This window comes from Egretta garzetta, unplaced genomic scaffold, assembly GCF_000687185.1.
Source record: "Egretta garzetta isolate BGI_Z169 unplaced genomic scaffold, ASM68718v1 scaffold91, whole genome shotgun sequence".
NCBI classification, from domain to species: Eukaryota; Metazoa; Chordata; class Aves; order Pelecaniformes; family Ardeidae; genus Egretta; species Egretta garzetta.
The window spans coordinates 1925771-1928784 of NW_009258661.1; the positions used below are offsets into that span (position 1 = coordinate 1925771).

The 3014-nt window shown below is 39.4% G+C and overlaps 1 protein-coding gene across 2 annotated transcripts in view; it reads right to left on the reverse strand.

Moving 5' to 3' along the window:
* The window catches only part of ATXN7 (ataxin 7), a 63053-nt gene extending 60072 nt beyond the window's left edge, over window positions 1-2981 (reverse strand). For both annotated transcript variants that reach the window (XM_035903833.1, XM_035903832.1), the window contains exon 1: window positions 2918-2981. In XM_035903833.1, coding sequence (XP_035759726.1) covers window positions 2918-2936 — 19 coding nt within the window. In that variant the 5' untranslated portion in view covers window positions 2937-2981. The remainder of the gene's footprint in view (window positions 1-2917) is intronic.
* Window positions 2982-3014: the final 33 nt, after the last annotated feature.

The window sequence follows — 3014 nt, forward strand, 5'->3', positions numbered from 1 at the left end:
AGGAATGATTGCATATTATGGATTAGCAGAATAGAAAGCACTTAAGAGCAGTGAAAAAGAAACAGGGAAGTACGAGACACAAACATTTGGAGTTTGGGAAGCCCAAATTCAATTTCTAGTTCTTATTTCAATGAGAGCTTAGTTATACCAAGGAGGGTTAGATACCGGGGGGCTGAGGGGGAGGAAAAGAAAGAGTTTGAGACTATGAACTAATTTTAGTTTCCTGATCCCTCCATGCAACTAGCATCACTGACAGGTATTAAGGACTCATCGGGCTTCACAACCACCAGCATGCTGAGAGAGGAGCTGCCTGATCAGCAAATAGGAAATGCCAGTGACAAAGGTGTGTCTGAAATCCTGCCTCTCTCCACAGCTTGCAAATGCTGTCCTGGAATTATACCTTTATGTCCTTCATTCCTTTAAAAGAATAGTAGGCATCATTCTTTAACAAAAGGAGAAGCTGGTAATGATAAGGCCCTTTTTAACACAGTGTTACGACAAGGGGAACGCTCACTCTTCAAGTGTACAAGCCTGAAATCCACCTCCCGTAAACAGGCAGGCTGATGATGAAGCTATTCCCACCAGAAGTTGCATAGAAACAGCATGTGGGAAAGGAAGTAACGACAGCGATAACCCTGTGGGTACCAGGGAGCCCAACCTGAAAGTTGACAACTGTTAAAGAAAGAAAATAGTTCTCGGGTTTGAACCCAATTCTAATAAGTGGGCTGCAAGTCATGTTCCCTCCTTCGCTCCCTCTCCAGGCCATGAATATTTAATTCTTTTATGCAAACTGGAAGAGTTGCAATGCAAGGTTAAATTAGCCTAAATAACCTTGAAATCCTTTTGTGAAGTTGGGCCTCCGAGTCACCTCCCAATCTATAGAGAACTAACTTTCTTACACGAGTTCTCTCATTAGCCGTACTTAAAATACCGTGTGCTACCATAACAAAATCTTGACATTGGATCTGATTTGACAAAATTTATACCTTTGGTTCACCCTTCTCTGTTAAGGTCCATGGTTTAGACAGTCCAATTATTTAATAAATGTTTGCTCCTCAATTTTGAATGCAAAATTCTTCCTGGGAAAAGGAATCAGTTACAGCATTCTCAGAGTTTTATTCGATAACACAACACATCCGTACGCTGGCATGTTTTGCTGCTCCCCTAGTTCTTTAAGTGCAAACTTAATTACTACTACTTTTTCTTTGGCTTTATTTTGCAGTAGGCCGAGCTCCCTACAGACTACCTACAGGTATACGTCAAGTCAGTGCCTCATTCATATGTCATAAAGCAAACAAAATAAATAGACCTCTGGAAGCCTGACAGAGCTACTAAGTTTCACTTTTAATTCTCAAAGTGTTTTATGAACTTCCTTCAACTCATAACCCTACAAATCATTCACATGGCTGGAGTCAGTGGGGAGCAGCTGTGTCTCAGTGGTCAGCCTATGCAAAAACTGTTTCATGATCTCTCTCCAGAGGGGGAAAAAAAAAAAAACAAAAAAACCAAAAAAACAGATTATTCTTCATCCTGCCAGCTAATCTTTAAAATCTGGAAACCTTAGATGCTTGCATTTTAAGAGGTAGAAATAAGAAAGAATGTTTGGAAATCCTTATTAGTAAAATCTTTACTAGGATAATGCGTATGCTTATTGTTATTAATGCTGTTTTAGCACTTGAATGATTTGCCTGTTCAGAAAAATAATTATCCAACACAACTACTAGACTGGAACTAGGCAATGAAGTAATAAAGTGATTTTTCAAATGCCTAAGAACTTATACAATGAGACTTAGAAGATGGCAAAATGGCACAAGTGTTTCTGAATGCCACAGCATAGCGTTGCATCTCTCTTACAGGTCAGCGACCACCGACTCTGCTCATAAAAATTGATTTTTTCCAAATTTTAGCAACACTAGCATTTCTACAACAAGTAGACATTTTGGTTCAGCCTCGGTATAGGTCACTGCCTCCCAATCTCACGAGCCCGTGCCACCTTGCTTTAGTTTTCATTCGCTGTTTGTAGCTCACAGGTAGGTGCTGAATCAGAACATCTCCCAAGGCCCTGGTGAGTCCTGCCTTCTGCGACTGTAAACCAAGTTTACAAAACTCTGCCTTCTGTTTCTAACAGTGTCAAATAAACGACTCGGGTCTAACTGATTGAGTGTTTAAAATGACGATGCCTAGCCTATGGCATGCTTCTCTGTAACAGAAAGTCCAGCAGAACTGAGCTAGCACCAACAATATTAAGAAAGTTTTAGAACAAAACAATCGTCAAACTGGAAAAAACAAAAAAAAGAAAATTGAACATTGCACATCAGACTCATCGCTGTTTTCTCCACTCCCTGTTACAAAGTTACCGGTAATCTATAGCTTTCATTCATCATCTGCTTACAACTTCAAGTAGCACTGTTACTCCTGAAACGAACTTGGCCGTTAATGGGCTTTCGCTAATCACAGGTGAAAGGTCACTCTCATTTAGCAGTACACTAAGAAATAAACACAACATGTCGACATGACAGAGAAAGTGATCAGTGTTCAAATACTGACATGGATTATATTAAGAATCAAAATATTTTAGCTTCAGAGATCTTATCAGTGCTGGTCACATAGCTTCCTTAGGACTATTTATAGCAAAAAAAAAAAAAAAAAAAAAAAAAAAAAAGTCCAACACAGAATACGGTAAAGGCAATACAATAAGTAACCTATGCCCTACCTTACCTTGTAGTTTTGAGATTATATATTAATTTAATAATAATGCTAACAACACCATTCACTGGCAGGCCGCAAGTCCCAAATCCAAAGTGATAGGATTGAAGATAAATTTCCTAAGTTTCCTTTCCCATGCAAGTCCTCTCGTAACTAGTTACGAGCAGGGAAACTTCTTTGTACACTTTTCTCAGGAATGAACAGCACTCACCTTCTCGGCAAAGTCGCATTGCTTCTCGGTTTCTTCCGTATTCCTTGAAACTTTCTTCTAACGCTGTTCCTAAAACCCAAAAGCCACAAGAAGTCAT